The 20772-nt window shown below is 42.6% G+C and overlaps 1 protein-coding gene across 6 annotated transcripts in view; it reads right to left on the bottom strand.

The window, feature by feature from the left end:
- dnm3a (dynamin 3a) overlaps positions 1-20158 on the bottom strand; it is a 369313-nt gene extending 349155 nt beyond the window's left edge. For all 6 annotated transcript variants that reach the window (XM_068037799.1, XM_068037795.1, XM_068037794.1 and 3 more), the window contains exon 1: positions 19876-20158. In XM_068037799.1, the coding sequence (XP_067893900.1) occupies positions 19876-20036 (161 nt within the window). In that variant the 5' untranslated portion in view covers positions 20037-20158. The remainder of the gene's footprint in view (positions 1-19875) is intronic.
- Positions 20159-20772: the final 614 nt, after the last annotated feature.

Genomic DNA, 20772 nt, shown 5'->3' with positions numbered 1-20772 from the left:
TGAACAATTTATACAGGTCTAAAATCAAAATTACTCTTGTTTAATATTATTTCTGTTTGCCTGCAGCCGAGAAAGAACAATGACATTGTTCCAATTAATTTAGGTATCAAATTTCAGATGCATCCCAATTAGTCTGTGAATTCCAGAACATGATTATAAAGCCATTCTCGTTTTGGACTATACACGTACTTTTAAAATTGCTGGCACTTTCAGATAATGGTAAGGAAGTGTACATACAGATTTATATTTCAGTTCCGAAGAAGGGTCACTGACCTGAAACGTTAACTCTGCTTCTCTTTCCACAGATGCTGCCAGACCTGCTGAGTGATTCCAGCATTTCTTGTTTTTGTTTCAGATTTCCAGCATCCGCAGTATTTTGCTTTTATTTATATTTCACTTGCTGTTTTTAACAAGGTAACCCTTTTGAACTTTTTTTGCCAAACATTGTAATGCTCTCAACTGAAACCAAATGAACATTCTGAACACTAGTTCCTTGGAAACCATGAGGTCAACATCTACACATATCTTTACCTATCCCAGCATTAGCCTCAACGCCACAGTTTGCGCTATGCCATCTGAGTGCACATCTAACAAGAGTCCTGAAAAAGCAAGAACTTTCTCCGACTAAACACTGGCAAGATCAATGCATCCTATTCAAGTCTTGTCAGAAGCTGATAACTGATTCCATTCTCCTGCCTGATTATTCACTCAAACGAAACCTGGCAAATGTTTGTGTCCGACTCAACCCTGAGCTGAACTACAAACTCCGCATCTGACAGCCTACTTCCATTTTCACAACATTGTCCACCTCTGTTCCTGCCTCCTCCCTGTCACCTTCATTGCCTCGACTTGATTTCTTGAACTTGCTGCTCACCAACTTCCTGATAGTTATAATTACCAGATAATTGTCTGAAGAGAAAAAAATTGCAGTGCTACAAGGAAAAGGCAGGGGAGTGACAATAGCTGAGCAGCTCCATTCTATGATTCTATGGTCTCTTCCCATAGACCTGTACCTTTCTCTGTTTCCAAATGTTTATCTACTTTTCTCGTAAAACAGAATGCCTCGACTACTCCACGACAAAGCATTCCATGCTCTATCAACCCTGTATAAAATAAATTTCTCTTCATGCTCGGAATGCTACAAAGCCACCTGTGGCAGGAGAGTACAATAACAGCTTGCCAAGTTTACATAGACAATTTCCATTATAACTAGGGACACAGGGATTTATGACAGAAATATAAAAATAATGACATAATACAAGAATTTATGACTTTTTTTTTTATTTGTTCCTGGGATGTGAGCATCACTGGCGAGGTCAAAGTTGTTGCCCATCCCCAATTGCCCTTGAGAAGGTCGTGGTGAGCCACCTTCTTGCACTATTGCAGTCTCTGTGGGGTAGGTAAATTCTCAGTGCTGTTAGGAAGGGAGTTCCAGGTTTTTGACCCAGCGACAGTGAGGGAACAGTGATATAAGTCCAAGTCAGGATGGTGTGTGACTTGGAGGAGAACATGCAGATGATGGTGTTCCCATGTTTCTGCTGCCCTTGTCCTTCTCAGTGGTAGAGGTCACGGGTTTGGAAGATACTATCAAAGGAGGCTTGGCAAGTTGGTGCAGTGCATCTTGTAGATGGTACACACTGCTGCCATTATGCGCCAGTGATGGAGGGAGTGAATGTTTAAAGTGGTGGATGGGGTGCCAGTCAGGTGGGCTGCTTTGTCCTGGATGGTGTTGAGCTTCTTAAGTATTGTTGGAGCTGCACTCATCTAGACAAGTGTAGTGTATTCCATCACCCTTCAGACTTGTACCTTGTAGATGGTGGACAGGCTTTGGGGAGTCAGAAGGTGAGTTACCTTTATGCTTTTTTGGACTTTTCCATAGCAGTTTGCTACAATCGAGTGTCTTGCTAGGTCATTTCAGAGGGCAGTTAAGAGTCAACCTCATTACTGTGGGTCTGGAGTCACGTAAGCAAGACGTGCTGAGTACGGCAGATTTCCTTTCCTAAAAGGACCAGATGGGTTTTTTTTTTTTCGGAACAGCAATCTGAAAATTTCATGGGGACCATTACTCGGACTACCTTTTTATTCCAGATTTATTGATTAATTGAATTTAAAATCCACCAGCTGCCATGGTGAGATTTGAACTCATGCCTCTGCAGAATTAGTCTGGATCCTTTGGATTACTAGTACAGTAACATTACCACGACGCTACTGTTCTGTTTTTAACTGTTGCAGTATTCCAAATTGTTCGAAATAGCTTAGCCTCTGACCTCTAACCTCACTTCATCTGAAGACTACCATTGGTCTTTACTCCAATAGCAACACAACAGCTCGACTAATACCTATATAAAATCAACCATATCTTTCTCATGAGAGAAAGTAGACCCAGCAATGGCTTCTGGGATGCATCACTACTAATTCTTCTTTAACCAGGTAAACATCCATTTACCCTAATGCTTTATTTTCTATCCATCAAGCAACTTCCCATTTCTGTTGCTACATTTCCTCAAACCATACACCAGAAATTTTGCAACAATTCCTGCAAGACACTTTATCTAACATTGTCTTCAAAAATTTACACATTGCATGAATAAAGCAAATGCCATAGTTGGAATCACTAGCTTTAAAAAAAAGTGCTAAAATTTGTCAAGACAACTGGCCTTTGACAAATCTGGTTACTGTACTGGTTAACCCCATTTATCCCATGTATCTCTAAACTTTCATTCATTTGATCTTGAATTATGGTTTCTGAAGAATTTGAGCACAGCTGCTAAATTTTAATCCTTCACTCCTTTTTTTGAACGCAACCTTTATTTCCAGGCCTCATCAAAACTCCACGTGGTCACCCTTATGTCTTTATGTAAATAAATAACTTGCGCCAATCACCTTTATCTGACATAAAAAGAGAAAGTGCTAGAAATACTCAGCAGGTCTGGCAGCATCTATGGAGAGAGAACAGAGTTAAAGTTTCAGCCCCCGCATCATTTTTATCTATATGCTGCCCTTCAGTGAGATCATCCACAGGCATAAAGTTAGTTTTCATGTGTACAATGATAGCAAGACTCTATCTCTCCACCCTTTCCCCTCAAATCCTTAAATACACCATACTGTCCGACTGCCTGTCCAATATCAAGGTACGGATATGTCACAACTTCTTCCAGCTCAACATCAGAAGACCAAAGGTATCATCTTCAAGTTCCACCTCAAACACCACTCCCTAGTCATTGATTCTACACCTCCCTCATACATCACTACCCGCATCCCCACCTTGCTCCTTCAAGCTGAACGGATCAATGCATAGTTTTGGTATTGTGTTCAATTTTGCGCTTAGCCAACATCCCATCCATCAATACATTCATCATCAGTAAAGTGATAGAAGGGGTCGTCGACAGTACTATAAAGCGGCACTTGCTCAGCAATAACATGCTCACTGATGCCCAGTTTAGGTTCTGCTCAGCTCCTGACCTCATTACAGCCTCAGTCCAAACATGGACAAAAGAGATGAACTCCAAAGTTGAGGCGACAGTGACTGCCCTTGACATCAAGGCAGCATTTGACCGAGTATGGCATCAAAGAGTCCGAGAAAAATTGATGTTGATGGGAATCAGGGGGGAAACTTTCCGTTGGTTGGAGCCATACCTATCACAAAGGAAGATGGTTGTGGTTGTTGGAGGTCAATCATCTCAGTCCCAGACATCAGTGCAGGAGTTCCTCAGGGTAGTGCCCTAGGCCCAACTATCTTCAGCTGCTTCATCAATGACCTTCCCTCCATCATAAGGTCAGAAGTGGGGATGTTCGCTGATGATTGCACAATGTTCAGCACCATTCACGACTTCTCAGATACTGAAGCAACCCATGTCCAGATGCAGCAAGATTTGGACAACATCCAGGCTTGGGCTGATAAGTGGCAAATAACATTTGCGCCACACAAGTGCCAGGCAATGACCATCTCCAACGAGAGAATCTAACCATCTCCCCTTGACGCTCAATGGAATTACCATCACAGAATTCCCCCACTATCAACATCCAGGGGGGTCACCATTAACCAGAAACTGAACTGGACCAGCCACATAAATGCCCTGGCTACAAGAACAGGTCAGACGCTGGGAATTCTGCAGCGAGTAACTCACCTCCTGTCTCCCAAATGCCTGCCCACCACCTACAAGGCACAAGTCAGGAGGGCAATGGAATACTCTCCGCTTGCCTGGATGGGTGCAACTCCAACAATACACAAGATGCTCAACACTATCCAGGACAAAGCAGCCCACTTGATTGACACCCCATCCACCACCTTCAACATTCACTCCCTCTGCCACAGACGCACAGTGGCAGCAGAGTGTACCATCTATAAGATGCACCGCAGCAACTCACCAAGGCTCCTTCGACAGCACCTTTCAGACCCGCAACCTCTACCAACTAGAAGGACAAGGGGAGCAGTTGCATAGAAACACCACCAACTGCAAGCTCCTCTCCAAGCCACACACCACCCTGACTTGAAACTATATTGCGTTCCCTCACTGTCACTGGGTCAAAATTCTGGAACTCCTTTCCTAACAGCACTGTTAGTGTACCTACACCCAAACAACTGCAGTGGTTCAAGAAGGCAGCTCACCACCACCTTCTCAAGGGCCATTAGGGATAGGCAATAAATGCTGGGCTAGCCAGCGACGCCCAAATCCCCCAACTAATAAAAAAAATCTCCTCACATCTGTACCCACAACACTGGTCACCTTCGATCCACCTCAGTCCCTCTATTGATTAAACTTTTACACATGCAGTTATTACCATCAGTCTCCCATCCTCAACCTTCCATAAACTCCAATTTGTCCAAAAGTCTGCATGTATCCTGTTCTGCACTGCAGACCTGCTTGTCCATCAACTCCATCCTTCCTAACCTTCATATTAGATTATAAATCCTTGCCCTCATCTATAAATTTCTCCTTGCCCTACTCAATATCTACATTCATTCATCCTTTAAATGACTCCTAAATATTGTAATTCTTTGATTCTGGCCTCTGTGCACCCCCTACTCTCTTCACCCAGTGGCAAAGCTTTCTCCTGCTCTTTAGAACCTCCTCCCTAAGACTTTCCACCTCACTTTCCTCCTTCAAAAGCCTTCTCAAAACTCATCTCTTTGTCCAAGTTTTTGGTCACCCTTCCTGTTCTCTCCTTTCCTGGTGGCATTTATTTTCCTTAACTTATTTATGAAGCACCTTGGGGTATTCTTTACCTTAAGGGAAAGAGGAGTTGTTGCTAGCATCATTTGATTGGAAATTGACCCAAGAGCTTCAACACATCAAACTCTTGGTACTGCATCTTACTATCAATATCTTGACTATACTACTTGCTTCTGTAAATGATTCCTTCCATGCCTCAACCTGTTTAATAGTTTAGTATGTTATGAACTGTCTGGCATGAATTACATTATCTATCTCCTGAAGTGACATGAAATACTTACAAAAAAGGATATACTTGCCTGAGAGGGGGTGCGATGAATGTTCATTAGATCGATTCCTGTGATAAAGTCCTATGAGGAGACTTTGAGTAGAATGGGCCTATATTCTCTGTAGTTTAGAAGAATGAGAAATGATCGCATTGAAACTGAGAAAGTTCTGAGAGGATTTGACAGGGTTGCTGCTGAGATTATGTTTCCTCTGACTGGAGAGTGTAGAACTAGAGGTCATAGGTTCAAGCTATCAGGACAGCCATGTCAGACTGAGATGAGGAGAAATTTCTTCACTCAGGATTGTGAAGCCTTGAAATTCACTACTCCAGAGTGCAGTGGGTGTTCAGTCAATAAGTATATTCAAGACAGAGATCAACAGATTTTTGGACACTAAGAAAATCATGAAATATGGGAATAGTGCGGAAAAGTGGAGTTGATGCCGAAGTACAGCCGTGATGTTGTAGAAAGGCAGAGCAGACTTGAGCTATGTTGTTATGGTGGATTCCAATTTTCTAAGACAGAACTGTTAGCCCTGCAGCATGGTACAGAGATCTTTAAGTTACAAATTGTGGGGAATATGGCTCATTATTGGAAGTGGATTTTTGTTGGAAGTGGCTTTTTGCACTGACAGCAACTACTTGGAGCAAACCCAAATATTTTCTGCAGAGGTCAAAGGTTTCACAATAAAACAGTAACCTTGTATCATTTCTCCATGCGCCACACTTAATTAATGATATTGTGCCCAAAATTAATCCAATGTCAGAGCAGTAAGAAAATGTTAGTGGCAATTATTGACATAGTAGCAGAATCTATGGCACACACTGTTACCATGTCTCTTTCAAACTCAGCAGTAGATATTATATGCTGCATTTTTTTTTTAAATCAGTGGCATTCCATCAGCCATTACATTGTCATCACCATCTCCACTCCTGTTGCATACAGCAAAAGAATCTCAGAACCAGAGCGTCTATACAAGCAATGCAGATTCTCTGGCACAAACCTACTGGTTTAGGGAAAGCTTTACCTCTCCTCTTATTGACCGCATAGCACTTTTAGTCAAAACACGGAGTCAAACATTATGTCAAAAAACAAACTATAATTTAAAAGGAAAAGAACTGAATTAGTTTTAATTTATCATTTAAAATTTTGCCATTGAAGTGCGTTATTAAAAATTAAGCATCTGATGAAAAGGTGAAAACTTTTGTGCCTAAAACCCCCATTACAAAAGGGGCTTTCCCAACCCGACAATGAAACTGTTACAAAAGCAGCAAATCTTGGACATCCCTACACACATTACATAAAATTAACTATTGCATTAGTAATACTGTTTTTACTAATTAAAAAGTATGGTAATTTTTCTTTTACAAAATTGACAATGTTTTTAAGAACAATTCTGCTGCTTCAGCATGATTGCATTGGCATCTTATTAGAAGCAACGTTATATATAGATACTTAATTCAAACAAACAAAAAAAGACAGCATAGCACTCTTTTTTTTAATGAAGTGGCAAAAAAGTAGAGGGGACCAGTAGTAAACAGCGACCTTACATTAAGCTCTCCATGAGCTTTTTGTTACAAAAACATTAAATAATCAATCACAGTGGGAACTATTTTACAAGATGAAACAGCTCAAATATGAAAAATCTGTTCTCTATGGGTAGTCTGGTGATGTTGGCTGAAATGCACACAAAAGCAAAGTGAAGCAACACATGAGCTTTTCCCCCCAATTTAATGCAAAACTTGTGTTTCAATTCAAATGTTTTTAGCCTTTAATATAACTTAATATAACGAATTCAGTTTCCTGTTTAGTATCCACTTATTTGACAGGTTTGTAAATATGATGAGGTCCTCTAATTGAACAGGTATGGTTTATTAAAAATGCTTGGTCTATAAAAGCCAGTAATATATTTAAAACAGGCAAAAATATAATTCTTTTTCACTCCTTACAGTATTTTATAAAAGCTATTTACAAATTAATCAATAAAATAGATAATTCTGATTATGAAAGCATGAGATAACAATCAGATGAGTGTCCAATTACAATTTGCTGAACTATACTGGTCTGATGAAAGGTCACAGACCTGAAACGTTAACTCTGCTTCTCTCGCCACAGATGCTGCCTGACCTGCTGAGTATTTCCAGCATCTGCAGTATTTTTCTTTTGTACTGGTCCTCAAGTCTGATTTAACTGAACTTTGCTCTGAGCTTTTTCTCCATTTTTATCCAATCTTATTTTAGGCTTACTTTAGGTTTGCACTGGAGTGCTGACTTGGGTTGCAATAGAGTGCTACAGTGGATGTTTGGTAAGTGAGGAAGTTCGGTAAAGGGAGCGAGGATCTCCTTTCATTTCCGACCTGTCCTCAGAGTGAGGGGAGCCCAGAGCTTCCAAAGAGCACAGCAGGCTGGGAGAAGACTCGGAGGGCAGAGTTCCAGACCGGTAAGTATAAAAAAAAACTTACCTCTGGTAAAAAAAAACTGAAAGTGACGTCACAGGAAAGCTGTGACCTGATTGGCTGGTAGGGAATTTCTTTTTACTGAATTTGAAAATAAAACTGATAAAAATTGATTAAAACCCTAATTAACTAATTAATAAGTACAGTAACTAAACCAGAGGGAGGAGATTACTGTATTTAGTTAGCATTTAATATTTATAGTAGGAATCTAGCACCAGGGACCATATAGTTATAATAATTTAGTAAGGATTTAATAAGTATTTATTTATCTTAAATTAATTTATTAATTAGTGCTAGAAATGTCAGTTAGAGGGGTGAAGTGAGATGTGGGAGGTCCGTGGCGCTTCCAGCATACCGGACAACTACATCTGCAGGAAGTGTACCCAGTTGCAGCTCCTCACAGACCGCATGGATCAGTTGGAGCGGCAACTGGATGCACTTAGGAGCATGCAGGTGGCAGAGAGGGTCATAGACAGGAGTTTTAGAGAAGTGGTTACACCCAAGGTGCAGGCAGATAGATGGGTGACCGTTAGAAGGGGCAGGCAGTCAGTGCAGGAATCCCCTGTGGCTATCCCCGTCTCGAACAAGTATACTGTTTTGGATACTGTTGCGGGGGATGGCCTATCAGGGGAAAACAGCAGCAGCCAGAGCAGTGGCACCATGGCTGGCACTGTTGTTCAGCAGGGAGGGACAAAGCGCAGAAGAGCAATAGTTATAGGGGACTCTATATAGTCAGAGGCACAGATAGGTGCTTCTGTGGACGTCAAAGAGACTCCAGGATGGTATGTTGCCTCCCTGGTGCCAGGGTCAAGGATGTCTCTGAACGGACAGGGGGCATTCTGAAGGGGGAGGGTGAACAGCCAGACTTTGTGGAACACATCGGTACCAATGACATAGGCAGGAAGGGTGACGAGGTCCTGCAGGGGGAGTTTAGGGAGTTAGGTAGAAAGTTAAAAGACAGGACCTCTAGGGTTGTAATCTCGGGATTACTCCCTGTGCCACGTGCCAGTGAGGCTAGAAATGGGAAGATAGTGCAACTAAATACGTGGCTGAACAGCTGGTGTAGAAGGGAGGGTTTCAGATATCTGGACCATTGGGATCTCTTCAGGGACAGATGGGACCTGTACAAGAAGGACGGGTTGCATCTAAACTGGAGGGGCACAAATATCCTGGCTGCGAGGTTTGCTAGCGTCACTCGGGAGGGTTTAAACTAGTGTGGCAGGGGGGTGGGAACCAGAGCAGTAGGACAGCAAGTGAAATAAATGAGGGGGAACTAGTAAATAAGGCCAGTAAGACTAAGAGGAAGAGCAGGCAGGGAGATGTTGCAGAGCACAGCGGGACTGGTGGTCTGAAGTGCATTTGTTTCAATGCGAGAAGTATAACAGGTAAGGCAGATGAACTTAGAGCTTGGATTAGTACCTGGAACTATGATGTTGTTGCTATTACAGAGACTTGGTTGAGGGAAGGACAGGATTGGCAGCTAAATGTTCCAAGATTTAGAAGCTTCAGGCGGGATAAAGGGGGATGTAAAAGGGGTGGTGGAGTTGCATTACTGGTTAAGGAGAATATCACAGCTGTACTGCGGGAGGACACCTCGGAGGGGTCGTGCAGCGAGGCAATATGGGTGGAGCTCAGGAATAGGAAGGGTGCAGTCACGATGTTGGGGGTTTTCTACAGGCCTCCCAACAGCCAGCGGGAGGTAGAGGAGCAGATATGTAGACAGATTTTGGAAAGATGTAAAGGTAACAGGGTTGTAGTGGTGGGTGATTTTAACTTCCCCTACATTGATTGGGACTCACTTAGTGCTAGGGGCTTAGATGAGGCAGAATTTGTGAGGAGCATCCAGGAGGGCTTCTTGAAACAATATGTAGATAGTCCAACTAGGGATGGGGCCGTACTGGACCTGGTATTGGGGAATGAGCCCGGCCAGGTGGTCGAAGTTTCAGTAGGGGAGTATTTCGGGAACAGTGACCATAATTCCATTAGTTTTATGGTACTTGTGGATAAGGATAAGAGTAGTCCTCGGGTGAAGGTGCTAAATTGGGGGAAGGCTAATTATAACAATATTAGGCAGGAACTGAAGAATTTAGATTGGGGGCGGCTGTTTGAGGGTAAATCAACATCTGACATGTCTTTCAAATGTCAGTTGATTAGAATCCAGGACCAGCATGTTCCTGTGAGGAAGAAGGATAAGTTTGGCAAGTTTCAGGAAGCTTGGATAACGCGGGATATTGTGTCCTCAGTACTTTGCTCTATGGCAGCGAGGCCTGGACAACGTATGTCAGCCAAGAGCGACGTCTCAATTCATTCCATCTTCGCTGCCTCCGGAGAATACTTGGCATCAGGTGGCAGGACCGTATGTCCAACACAGAAGTCCTCGAGGCGGCCAACATCCCCAGCTTGTACACACTACTGAGTCAGCGGTGCTTGAGATGGCTTGGCCATGTGAGCTGCATGGAAGATGGCAGGATCCCCAACGACACATTGTACAGCGAGCTCGCCACTGGTATCAGACCCACCGGCCGACCATGTCTCCGCTTTAAAGACGTCTGCAAACGCGACATGAAGTCCTGTGACATTGATCACAAGTCGTGGGAGTCAGTTGCCAGCGTTCGCCAGAGCTGGCGGGCAGCCATAAAAGCGGGGCTAAAGTGTGGCGAGTCGAAGAGACTTAGCAGTTGGCAGGAAAAAAGACAGAAGCGCAAGGGGAGAGCCAACTGTGTAACAGCCCCGACAAATAAATTTTTCTGCAGCACCTGTGGAAGAGCCTGTCACTCTAGAATTGGCCTTTATAGCCACTCCAGGCGCTGCTCCACACACCAGTGACCACCTCCAGGCGCTTACCCATTGTCTCTCGAGATAAGGAGGCCAAAGAAAGAAAGTCAAAAGAAAAAGGAAGCATTCGTAAGGGCTGGAAGGATAGAAACAGACAAATCCCTTGAGGAATATAAAGACAGTAGAAAGAAACTTAAGCAAGGAGTCAGGAGGGCTAAAAGGGGTCATGAAAGGTCATTGGCAAACAGGATGAAGGATAATCCCAAGCCTTTTTATACATATATAAGGAGCATGAGGGTAACCAGGGAAAGGGTAGGCCCGCTCAAGGACAGAGAAGGGAATCTATGTGTGGAGCCAGAGGAAATGGGTGAGGTACTAAATGAGCACTTTGCATCAGTATTCACCAAAGAGAAGGACTTGGTGGATGATGAGCCGAGGGAAGGGAGTCTGGATAGTCTCAGTCATCTCAATATCAAAAAGGAGGTGGTGTTGGGTGTCTTGCAAAGCATTAAGGTAGATGTCCCCAGGGCCTGATGGGATCTATCCCAGAATACTAAGGGAGGCAAGGGAAGAAATTGCTGGGGCCTTGACAGAAATCTTTGCATCCTCATTGGCTACAGGTGAGGTCCCAGAGGACTGGAGAATAGCCAATGTTGTTCCTTTGTTTAAGAAGGGTAGCAAGGATAATCCAGGAAATTATAGGCCGGTGAGCCTTACGTCAGTGGTAGGGAAATTATTAGAGAGGATTCTTCGGGACAGATTTACTCCCATTTGGAAACAAACAAACTTATTCGCGAGAGGCAGCATGGTTTTGTGAAGGGGAGGTCGTGTCACACTAATTTGATTGAGTTTTTTGAGGAAGGGACAAAGATGATTGATGAAGGAAGGGCAGTGGATGTTATCTGTATGGACTTTCGTAAAGCCTTTGACCAGGTCCCTCATGGCAGACTGGTACAAAAGGTGAAGTCACACGGGATAATAGGTGAGCTGGCAAGATGGATACAGAACTGGCTCTGTCATAGAAGACAGAGGGTAGCAGTGGAAGGGTGCTTTTCTGAATGGAGGGATGTGACTAGTGGTGTTCCGCAGGGGTCAGTGCTGGGACCTTTGCTCTTTGTAGTATATATAAATGATTTGGAGGAAAATGTAGCTGGTCTGATTACTAAGTTTGCGGACGAAACAAAGGTTGGTGGAGTTGCGGATAGTGATGAGGATTGTCAGAGGATACAGCAGGATATAGATCGGTTGGAGACTTGGGCGGAGAAATGGCAGGTGGAGTTTAATCCGGACAAATGTGAGGTAATGCATTTTGGAAGATCTAATGCAGGTGGGAAGTATACAGAACCCTTAGGAGTATTGACAGGCAGAGAGATCTGGGCGTACAGGTCCACAGGTCACTGAAAGTGGCAACGTAGGTGGATAAGGTAGTCAAGAAGGCATACGGCATGCTTGCCTTCATCGGTCGGGGCTTAGAGTATAAAAATTGGCAAGTCATGCTGCAGCTGTACAGAACTTTAGTTAGGCCACACTTATAATATTGTGTGCAATTCTGGTCGCCACACTACCAGAAGGACGTGGAGGCTTTGCAGAGGGTACAGAAGAGGTTTCCCAGGATGTTGCCTGGTCTGGAGGGCATTAGCTATGAGGAGAGGTTGGATAAACTCCGATTGTTTTCACTGGAACGACGGAGGTGGAGGGGTGATATGATAGAGGTTCACAAAGTTATGAGCGGCATGGACAGAGTGGATAGTCAGAAGCTTTTTCCCAGGGTGGAAGAGTCAGTTACTAGGGGACATAGGTTTAAGGTGCGAGGGGCAAAGTTTAGAGGGGATGTGCGAGGCAAGTTCTTTACACAGAGGGTGGTGAGTGCCTGGAACTTGCTGCCGGGGGGTGGTGGAAGCAGATAATGACATTTAAGAGGCATCTTGACAAATACATGAATAGGATGGGAATAGAGGGATACGGTCCCCGGAAGTGCAGAAGGTTTTAGTTTAGGCAGGCATCAAGTTCAGCGCAGGCTTGGAGGGCCGAATGGCCTGTTCCTGTGCTGTACTGTTCTTTGCTTCCTACAACATATTCTATATTTTAGTTTTATGAAATGGTTTTCCTTTGTAAAATAACTGAAGATAAATTAGGAGGTACAGCATTCATTAGGCCATTTACACATACTCATGTGGACCCAAGAGCTACCAGATTAATCCAAATCCTTTCAGTTTCCCAGTTTCATGGATCCATCAGTGCAATCTTCCAGTGACAGCTACTCATCTCTCTTGCCCCCACCCTACCCTCCTCTTCCTGTACTATTCCTTTTTCCCTTGATTATCACAGGCTCAAGAATCTAACAGAGACACATCTTGATTCAATACAACTTTAACTTTACAGTGTTATCAATCTGCACTACAAATTTATAAATATGGTTCCTTTTGAATCCCCTCACTCTCTATGTTGTCAGTTTTTTTTAATGTTCAAGTTTTCAATTTTATTTTTAAAAATCCATTCCCAAGAGTTAATAATTGCCATGTGAAAATAGCCACCTTGGAAACTTATGTTACTCTGTAGACAAAATACTATGTTTAGATTTTGGGACACATTGTTCAGGATCGAAATGGACTAAGTGAAGACATGGTCTTCCACACAAATGTGACTGCTGTCCTAAAATAAGTCCAGGATAACACAGTAATGGTCACTTAGGCAAGACTCCAAAAGGCCTCAGGGCCATAATCCCAGCATGCGTCAGCTCTTCCAGAGAAAAATGCATTCACTTTTAAAGAAAACAATTACTTCTTTTGTTCCTTTACTTTTTGGCACTGAAGGCCTTGGAATCCAGCAAAATTAATTCTTCAATAATAGTTCAAAGCATCATTCCAGTGATGTAATTTCAAAGAGATAAATATAGCCTGTGAAAATAGGGTTAGTGACAATGTAATTATTCTGTACCTTCTTCCACTCTGGCTCGTCGATTTACCATTATACTCTAGAACAACTTATTTCAACGTTTTCTACATTCTGCAATACCTATGTCACCTTATTAGAGTTCTGTCAAGTGAGGCAATGTGGAAAGAGGACACTAAATGGTTCACTCGGAATAATGCAATTCCAATTATTACTAACTTTACCCACATAAAATGATTCCATCTCTCAAACTCATTATCATTTCAATTCACTAAACTACGAGAGAAAGCTATCTAGAAATATAAAGACAGATGGTAAGAGTTTCTACAGATATTTTTTTTTAAAGTTAACAAAGTGAACATTGGTCCTACAGAAAGTGAGTGTGGGAATTAACAATGGATAATGAGGATGAATTGAATAGGTATTTTGCATCTGTCTTCACTCTAGAGGATACAAGTAACATCCCAGAAATAGCTGTCAATCAGGAAATGGAAGGGAGGGAGGAACTCAAGAAAATTACAATCACCAGGGAAGTGGTACTCAATAAACTGTTGGAGCTGCGAGCTGACAAGTCCCCGGGTCCTGATGGACTTAACCCTACGTGTTAAAAGAAGTGGCTAGTGAGATAGGTGATGCTTTAGTTTTAATTTTCCAAAATTCCCTAGATTCAGGGATGGTTCCGCTAGACTGGAAAAGAATGAATGTAACTCCTTTATTCAAAAAGGGAGGGAAAAAGGAACCTACAGGTCAGTTAGCTTAACATTTGTCTTAGGGAAAACGCTCGATGCTATTATTAAAGACACAAGAACAGGCCACTTAGAAAAATTGAAGGTAATCAGGCAGAGTCAACATGGTTTTGTTAAAGGGAAATCATGTTTAACCAATTTATTGGAGTTCTTTGAGGGAGTTCCATCTGCTGTGGTCAAAGGGGAACTGGTGGATGCACTGTACATAGATTTCCAAAAGGCATTTGATAAGGTGCCACATCAAAGGTTATTGCAAAAAATAAAAGCTCATGGTGTAGGGGGTAACATATTGCCATGGATACAAGATTGGCCAGCTAACAGGAAACAGAGAGTAGGCATTAATGGGTCATTTTCTAGTTGGCAAGATGTAACGAGTGGTGTGCCACAGAGATCTGTGCTGGGGCCTCAACTTTTTACAATTTATATAAATGACTTAGATGAAGAGACCGAAGGTATGGTCGCTAAATTTGCTGATTACACAACCATAGGTAGGAAAGTAGGTTGTGAAGAGGACATAAGGAGGCTACAAAGGGATATAGATAGGTGAAGTGAGTGGGCAAAGATCTGGTTGATGGAATATAATGTGAGAACATGCGAAGTGGTCCATTAGGAAGAATAAAAAAAGCATATTATCTAAATGGTGAGAGATTGCGGAGCTCTGAGATACAGAGGGATCTGGGTGTCCTAATGCATGAATTGCAAAAGGTTAGTATCAGGTACAGCACATAATTAAGAAAGCTAATAGAATGTTCTTGTTTATCGCGAGGGAAATTGAATACAAAATTTAAAATAGTAAAAGGCGACTTGATTGAAACATATAAGATCCTAAGGGGTCTTGACAGGGTTGATGTGGAAAGGATCTTTCCCCTTGTGGGAGAATGTAGAACCAGGGTCACCGTTTAAAAATAAGGGGTCACCTATTTAAGACAGAGACGAGGAGAAATTTTTTCGCTCAGAGGGTCGTGAGTCTTTGGAACTCTCTTCCTCAAAAGGCGGTGGAAGCAGAGTCTTTGAATATGTTTAAGGCGGAGGTAGCTAGATTCTTGATAAGCAAGGGGATAAAAGGCGATCGGGGGTAGGTAATAATGTGGAGAATTCAGTTCAGCCATGAACTTACTGAATGGCGGAGCAAGCTCGAGGGGCCGAGTGGCCTACTCCTGCTCCTAATTCGTATGTTTATATTATTGAATTGAAACTATCCATTAAAGCAAACAAGTGAATACATATGTTGAGCAACTTAGGGTTTTTCAAATCACAATTGATATTTAAATTGCACATATTACTGTGAACTTTACTCCTTCCCACAGTAGCCAATAGTAGCTACAGTTTATCCCAAGTGAAGACTGTACTAGAATATTCTATGTATATACAGTACCTCTACAGTTTATTCCACATCACAGAAAATGTTGTGCTACTCCTTTCACTGGCCTACAATCTGTATTAGCAGTGAAGCAATGGTGATTGCCACTAAAGCTGCGCCGAGAGATCTAGCAATCTCTGTAGTGACAACTTTACCTCACTCAGCATGCAACTGACTGTAGTATTGTTTAATGGGGATTCCCAGCATCAGGCTGCAATGATGTCATCAAGCTGTCTAACCAGCCAACCACATTAAATAATTCTCTCAGATAGCAAACCAGGAAATGGCAGAACAGTGAATGTCAGAGTTCCACATTAATCTATGTTTGCACTAAATTTAGAGTGGTCAAGAAGGCATAAGGCATGCTTTCCTTCATCGGACGGGGTATTGAGTACAAGAGTTGGCAGGTCATGTTACAGTTGTATAGGACTTTGGTTCGGCCACATTTGGAACACTGCGTGCAGTTTTGGTCGCCACATTACCAAAAGGATCTAGATGCTTTGGGGAGGGTGCAGAGGAGGTTCACCAGGATGTTGCCCGGTATGGAGGGCGCTAGCTATGAAGACAGGTTGAGTAGATTAGGATTATTTTCATTAGAAAGACGGAGGTTGAGGGGGGACCTGATTGAGGTGTACAAAATCATGAGAGGTATAGACAGGGTGGATAGCAAGAAGCTTTTTCCCCAGAGTGGGGGATTCAATTACTAGGGGTCATGAGTTCAAAGTGAGAGGGGAAAAGTTTAGGGGGGATATGCGCGTAAAGTTCTTTACGCAGAGGGTGGTGGGTGCCTGGAACGCGTTGCCAGCGGAGGTGGTAGACGCGGGCACGATAGCGTCTTTTAAGATGTATCTAGACAGATACATGAATGGGCAGGAAGCAAAGAGATACAGACCCTTAGAAAATAGGCGACATGTTTCGATAGAGGATCTGGATCGGCGCAGGCTTGGAGGGCCGAAGGGCCAGTTCCTGTGCTGTAATTTTCTTTGTTCTTTGTTCTAAATCCTGAAGCGGGGTAATGATGGCAAATACTGACAGTGCACCATCAAAAACCCTGCAAATTCCAGGCCATTACAGTTCGTTAATTGTGCTAAAGGTCAAAGATGTTGTCTAATCAGATGGATTTGTAACTGTGTGAGAGATACTATAATACAGTACAGTATCATGTGCAAGATCATGGATAAACGTTCTACACTGCAAGATGGCTCTGTAAAAAACAAAAGCTCTGGAGGATCATGAGTTCTATGTGCCTGCGTTTAAACAATGTCACATGGAATTCTAAGTGACCTATAACGTTGGAGCAAAAAAGGATTCAAGATGACATTAGGACATAACCTTAAAATTCCACAGATGCTGCCAGACCTGCTGAGTGGTTCCAGCATTTCTTGTTTTTATTACTTTAAAATTAGAGTTAGGCCATTCAGGAGCAAATCAGAAAATATTTTCCACAAAGGGTAATAGAAAACTGGAATTCTCCCCCCGCCCCTCAAAAAAGGCCATGAATAGTCAGACATTAGGAGCGTTCATAACCAAGAAAGACAGATTGATCGGGATATGGAGCAATGGCAGGAAAATGGAGTTGAGGTGCAGAGAAGCCATGATATAACTGAATGGTGGAACAGGCCTAACAGGCTGAATGGCCTACTCCTATTTCTAACCAACATAGTCTTGCATGTGTCTAGTCAGTGATATTAATAAATGCAATTAAGAGAAAACTGCACCTATCCCTGTACCGTGGTGCTGCCTAGCAATCAGACTGCGCCTAAGAACATGAACCAAACTTGTGTTTCTACAGACCACCCTGATAGGTTGAAAGGAATGTTCCAATGTTTAAGCAAACAGATTTCTATGAGAAATCTTCCATATGCAGATTTTACTTCCAACCACAAATTTAAGCATTCTGCTCCTTCAATATCAGATAAACAAATTCACCACAACCCCAACCTGAAACACACCCAACCTGTACTACTTCACTTATTGCTTAAGTGGAAAAATTATCCATCTTAAGTCAACATCCTTGATTGTGTCTTTAGATACAGACATGTGAAAACTGCAGGCTTTCTTGTCTTGGGTCTTCATTGGGTGTAAATAATGGATGACTACTTCCAAAAAAGTGAATTCTGTCAGCATGCTATAGCCACAAGTGCTGTATCACAACTATGGTTTGCAAACAAAATGTAAAGGTTAAATGGTTCCAAGTATATATGGTTGGAATAGGAAACTGACAGGGTTAGTGAAAAGCTGAGTGAATCTTTGAAAACAATTATGCTGATGCATAGCTTAGCAATAAGGGTAGCATTTCAGGCACGATGTAAAAATCCAGTGACTAATTAAAATTAGGACAATCGTCGAGCATACTTAAGCTCCAAAATACTGTGATGTAAAGTGGAAGGACACTAGTTTACCTGCAATCTCTGCTATGCTGGTGAGGCAATGTGCTGAATGGAGGTCAAGCACTTCCCATAAACAAGGCCAATATTAGATCCGACTCCTCACCCTCTCAGCCATGGAGTGCAACTTAAAAGTAAAATGCAATCTCCAAATTGCTTGAATACTGTGCCTGCATTGTGATTCATTTTGTATGACATCAGCAAATCCTATGCAATATGGCAACATTTGTCAGCCCTATGCAGACATCATGAGATCAGTTACTTAACAAGTAGGCAATAAAGTGCAAAAGAGCATCAAGCATTTTGTATGCTATTGTGGGCGGCAGAACTGTAGTAGTGTAGGGAATCAGCAACAGAAATATTGTTTTCAGTGCAAAATAAATGCAAACTAATTACAAAATACAGCGTTAACTTCACAGCATTGAGTTTTTTTAATGCACAATATCGCTGAAATAATCCCAAACCTGTTCGACTTTGCATAACAACCTACCAACTGCAATCAACATGATTAGAAATGCAATTTCAGGAATTACTTCAGGTTCAACAATTTCATCCTCTTCCAACTAGCACTTTGATATCTCCCCGCTGTACCAGGAAAGTTTCAGGAAAGGTCACAAAGCCGAGAATGGAAAAGATCTTGAGAATTACCTTAAGCTGCAGCTCCACCTATGTGTTTATTCTTCTAATGATAGCTTACAATGCAGATATCTATAAAGGATGAGAATGAAAACCAAAAAACATTTTTTGGACCTTTTGTCAGGAAGCAGGCACTAGAAAGTCCAAAACAGTGGTTGGAATTGAATTTTGTATCATAACATTTGGCGTATCACTCATAAATCATTGAATTTTACACTCCAGTTAGTCCTCTTCCCTTTCCATAAACCAACTTAATTTTTCTTCTCCAAACATTTATCAATTTCCCTTTCAAGAGGTTTTACAGATTCAGCTTCCACCATTGTTTCTGTTTAGACATTCCATGCCCAGACAACCCTCTGCATTACAAAAAATATCCTAATCTCACCCTTCGTTCTTTTGATGATCTCAAATTCATACCGTTTAAGTTACTGATTCATGAACCATTGGAAGTAGGCCCACTCTATTTATCTGATGAAAACCCTTCATAATTGAGAATCTCTTTTGCACTCTCAGTAAAGCCAAAACTCTTAAGGATGAAAATCTTAGCAATATCACTTACTGTTCCTCACTACAGCTCCATACAGTCAACAGTTGATGCTGAAAGGTTAACGCAAATTGTTTTACTAAACTGACTCATTATATGGGAGGTATAGATATCAGTAAAAGCAAAATTGCAAGCTTTGATTTTTTAACAATTACACACTGAGCAAGAGCAATTCACAAACTAAACATTAGAAACAGCACCACAGTTAACATGGATTATCGTTGGGATGAAAAAAAAACTCAACCCTGAATTAAGAAAGTTCAAAATGACAAGACATATCTGGAGAGAGACTGGCAGGCAGCTCATGACATAAATTGCAGTGTTAATACATCTAGCAATATGAACAGGGCATAAAAATAGTCTTAATTTGAAGTCAAAGTACTGGACAAACCATTTTTTTTTTCCAAATGTATTTCCATAGCACCTTTCAGGACGTCCCAAAGTGCTGCACAGCCAAACAAGTGCTGTTGTGGTGCAGTCACTGTTGTCAGGTGTGAAACGGAGCGGCCAAATTGCGCACAGTAAGATCCCACAAGCAGCAGACTGCTCACACTGGCTCTTGTATAAACACTACAGACACCTGTAGGCAAAGGATGCTCACTGTCACCCCCGTCCCCCACCAGCCCCCTCCTTTCTTTACCTGCCCACAAAGCTCTCCAGCACCGAGCTCTTGCCGGCGCTCTGGCCGCCCACCACTGCGATCTGCGGCAGGTCCAGGTTGCAGCTCTGGCCGATGGCGGAGAAGGCGTCCTGAAGGCGGTTGACCAGCGGGATCAGCTCCTCCATCCCGCGGTTACCCATGGCGGGCGGGCCAGGGGAACCAGCCAAATCACCACTTACACTCACACAGATGGAGAAGGAAGACGCTGCCAATCCAGCCCTCCCGCCTTCTTGCTCCAGTTTGTTTTCTTTCCGCTCTTTGGGCGACACCTAACGGTCCGACTCCGCGCAGCCGCACTGCGCCCATCCTACTGCCTCCCCCCCTCCCTCCCCGGGCTCAGCACACTGGCAAGGGGAAGACACGGGCAGCTATTTCACGCACCAAAACTACAGTCGTTATTTTGCTCATCTAAGTTATTCTGCACCCTGTAACCACAAAAGTGATTTTGCACATTGTAACCACAAGTAATTCTAAGCGCTCTAGCAAGTTATTTTGCACATCACTACAAGTTGCTCTGCACACCACAACATTAAACGGTGAACAGTTTCTGAATAAAACTGCAGTAACTGCATTCCCATGCATCGTGGAACTAAACAACTTTGTGTAAATTAAATGGCCACTACCCGCAATGTGACAGTGAAACGACCAGTAATTTCCTGGGACTTATTTCTCCATGCAGTTCCAGTGTCTGAATTAAAGTGGTCAACCCCCATCACGACAGAGATAACCGAGACTGGGGCATATCTGTGTTCCAAAGTGCATAAGATCATCGCATCCATTTCACTGTAAAGGTAAAGATTACGTGTATTTAAAAACTATTGCTTGCGTGAGATATCACTTCACTTGCAAGGTGTCGGCAAACTTTTTGTCCCAGTT

The sequence above is a fragment of the Heterodontus francisci genome, chromosome 8 (genome assembly GCF_036365525.1).
Source record: "Heterodontus francisci isolate sHetFra1 chromosome 8, sHetFra1.hap1, whole genome shotgun sequence".
NCBI lineage: Eukaryota > Metazoa > Chordata > Chondrichthyes > Heterodontiformes > Heterodontidae > Heterodontus > Heterodontus francisci.
Note: the sequence above shows the minus strand (reverse complement) of the source record. Positions and strands in the feature narration are given on the sequence as shown.